The 1,781-nt window shown below is 37.5% G+C and overlaps 1 protein-coding gene across 1 annotated transcript; it reads right to left on the bottom strand.

The window, feature by feature from the left end:
- Nucleotides 1-217: 217 nt before the first annotated feature.
- LOC108336722 (metalloendoproteinase 1) lies at nt 218-1,480 on the bottom strand. Its single transcript, XM_017573188.2, has one exon. The coding sequence runs from the start codon at nt 1,262-1,264 to the stop codon at nt 299-301; it is 966 nt and encodes a 321-aa protein (XP_017428677.1). The 5' UTR covers nt 1,265-1,480; the 3' UTR covers nt 218-298.
- Nucleotides 1,481-1,781: the final 301 nt, after the last annotated feature.

Here is a 1,781-nt window from a genome sequence, read left to right as displayed (position 1 = left end):
ATGAATGATATTGTCGGAGTAATTTTTTAAAAAAAAATTCTTTGATATACCTAAATTTTACATTAATTTAACATTATCTTTATTTAATTTTTCTTTTTTTATCTTAAAAAAATACTAAACTTTACCTTTTATTTATTTATTTATTTATATATATATATATATATATATATATATATATATATATATATTTTGTTTTTTTTTTTCAAATACCAAATAATAATATTATTCCCAGTAAGATTCCAAATCCACTCTCAAGCTGGAAGCACCATATAACCAAATCCAAGGGACAAGGTGATAATTACAAGAACTCTCCAACTTCCACAATAACCAGACTTGGCATCACTGTACTGTTGAAGAATGTTGTTCTTGTCGGAGAGAGTTGTATCTTTCGTTGCTGTGATGGTAAAATGTAAGGATACATAACAGACTCTTTCATGAAAGAGTGGTCAAGTCCAAGTAAATGCCCTATCTCGTGCATCGCCACACTCTCCAAGTCCAAAACCCCCTCCTTCCACGATACGCTGTCGTTTTCACTCGGCACCGCCCAGTAATAGGAACCATCAAGACGTATCTCCCCTATACTCACATTAGAACCTTCTTGGAACCTTACAGAGCTTATCCCATACAACTGCTCCGGAACACCTTCTGTGAAATTGTAGAACCCTACTTTGATGTCGGCGTTTTCGTAGGTTGTCTCCGTCAGATTCAAAACCCCTGTGGCGGTCGCCCAGCGAGTGAAGGAATCTCTGAACACTTTTCTCATGCTTTCTGGGATTTCACTCTCCGGAAGAAAACCGTAGGTGAGGTTTCTCTTGCCGAACCATCGGTTCTTGTAGCTGGGCAGCGCCTCGTTGTTGATGAAGCGTGGGAAACTCTTGTCAGGGACACCGCAACGTGGTAGTAGGATTTGGTTGAGGGTCTGGTTGTTCAGGTTGCCGGTAACTTGTAGGTTGAAACGTTGCTGGAAGGTTTGGAAGGCCGAAATTGTTCTTGGGTCTAAAAAATCGCTGAATGGAGCAAAGGATTGAAGATAGCCAAATTCGACAAAGTAGTTTTTGATGAGAGATAGACCTTTGATTTTCTTCTGTGGTGCATATGGCTCTGAAGGCCAGATTTCCCTCTTCCATTGATTCTCAAACGTCTTGCCTCTTTTGTTCTTCTTTACTTTGGCCGTGGAAGAATAAGGGACAGGGAAGTTAGCGGAAAGGGATTGGTGGAGAAGAAGGAAGAACAATAATATGAATGCAAAATGGTACGATTTCATGTTAAATGCTCTTTCTTGCTCCCTAACCCTAAGTTCTTAAGTCTACTTTGAAGAATTGAGCAATCATATATAGAGAAAGATGAGGATATGGGGTGATTAGAAATTATATCACGGTAAGAATGTGCCTTCTTCTGTGGTAAATGTGTGTGTAATTTGATGAGATTTAGAATCTGAGATCTATATTTCATATATAAAATTGAAATGATTGAAAGTAGTTTTAATCATAACAAGGGTCATGTATCTGGGATTTGATTGCGTCTCTCTACATTATTATTTGTACAATTTTTGTGTATTATTTCAGCTTGTCCGTTTATTAGTGGTCAATCTGTAGTGCAACTGCATGCATGTCAGTACTGCGCATGCTTTCAGCCACTGCTTTCTGGTGATATAGTACAATGAAAATGAACTTTCAACTAAAATAAGCTATACACAAGCATTGTACTTTTAACATAATTTACATCATTGACTGACGAAACTAGTACTCTGGTTTGTTTTTCTTCCATGATCATCTCCTACC

The sequence above is a fragment of the Vigna angularis genome, chromosome 10, assembly GCF_016808095.1.
Source record: "Vigna angularis cultivar LongXiaoDou No.4 chromosome 10, ASM1680809v1, whole genome shotgun sequence".
Taxonomy (NCBI): domain Eukaryota; kingdom Viridiplantae; phylum Streptophyta; class Magnoliopsida; order Fabales; family Fabaceae; genus Vigna; species Vigna angularis.
Note: the sequence above shows the minus strand (reverse complement) of the source record. Positions and strands in the feature narration are given on the sequence as shown.

Bases quoted from the DNA above. Each gene is read 5' to 3' on its own strand.
- LOC108336722 (XM_017573188.2), bottom strand. From the start codon at position 1,264: ATGAAATCGTACCATTTTGCATTCATATTATTGTTCTTCCTTCTTCTC.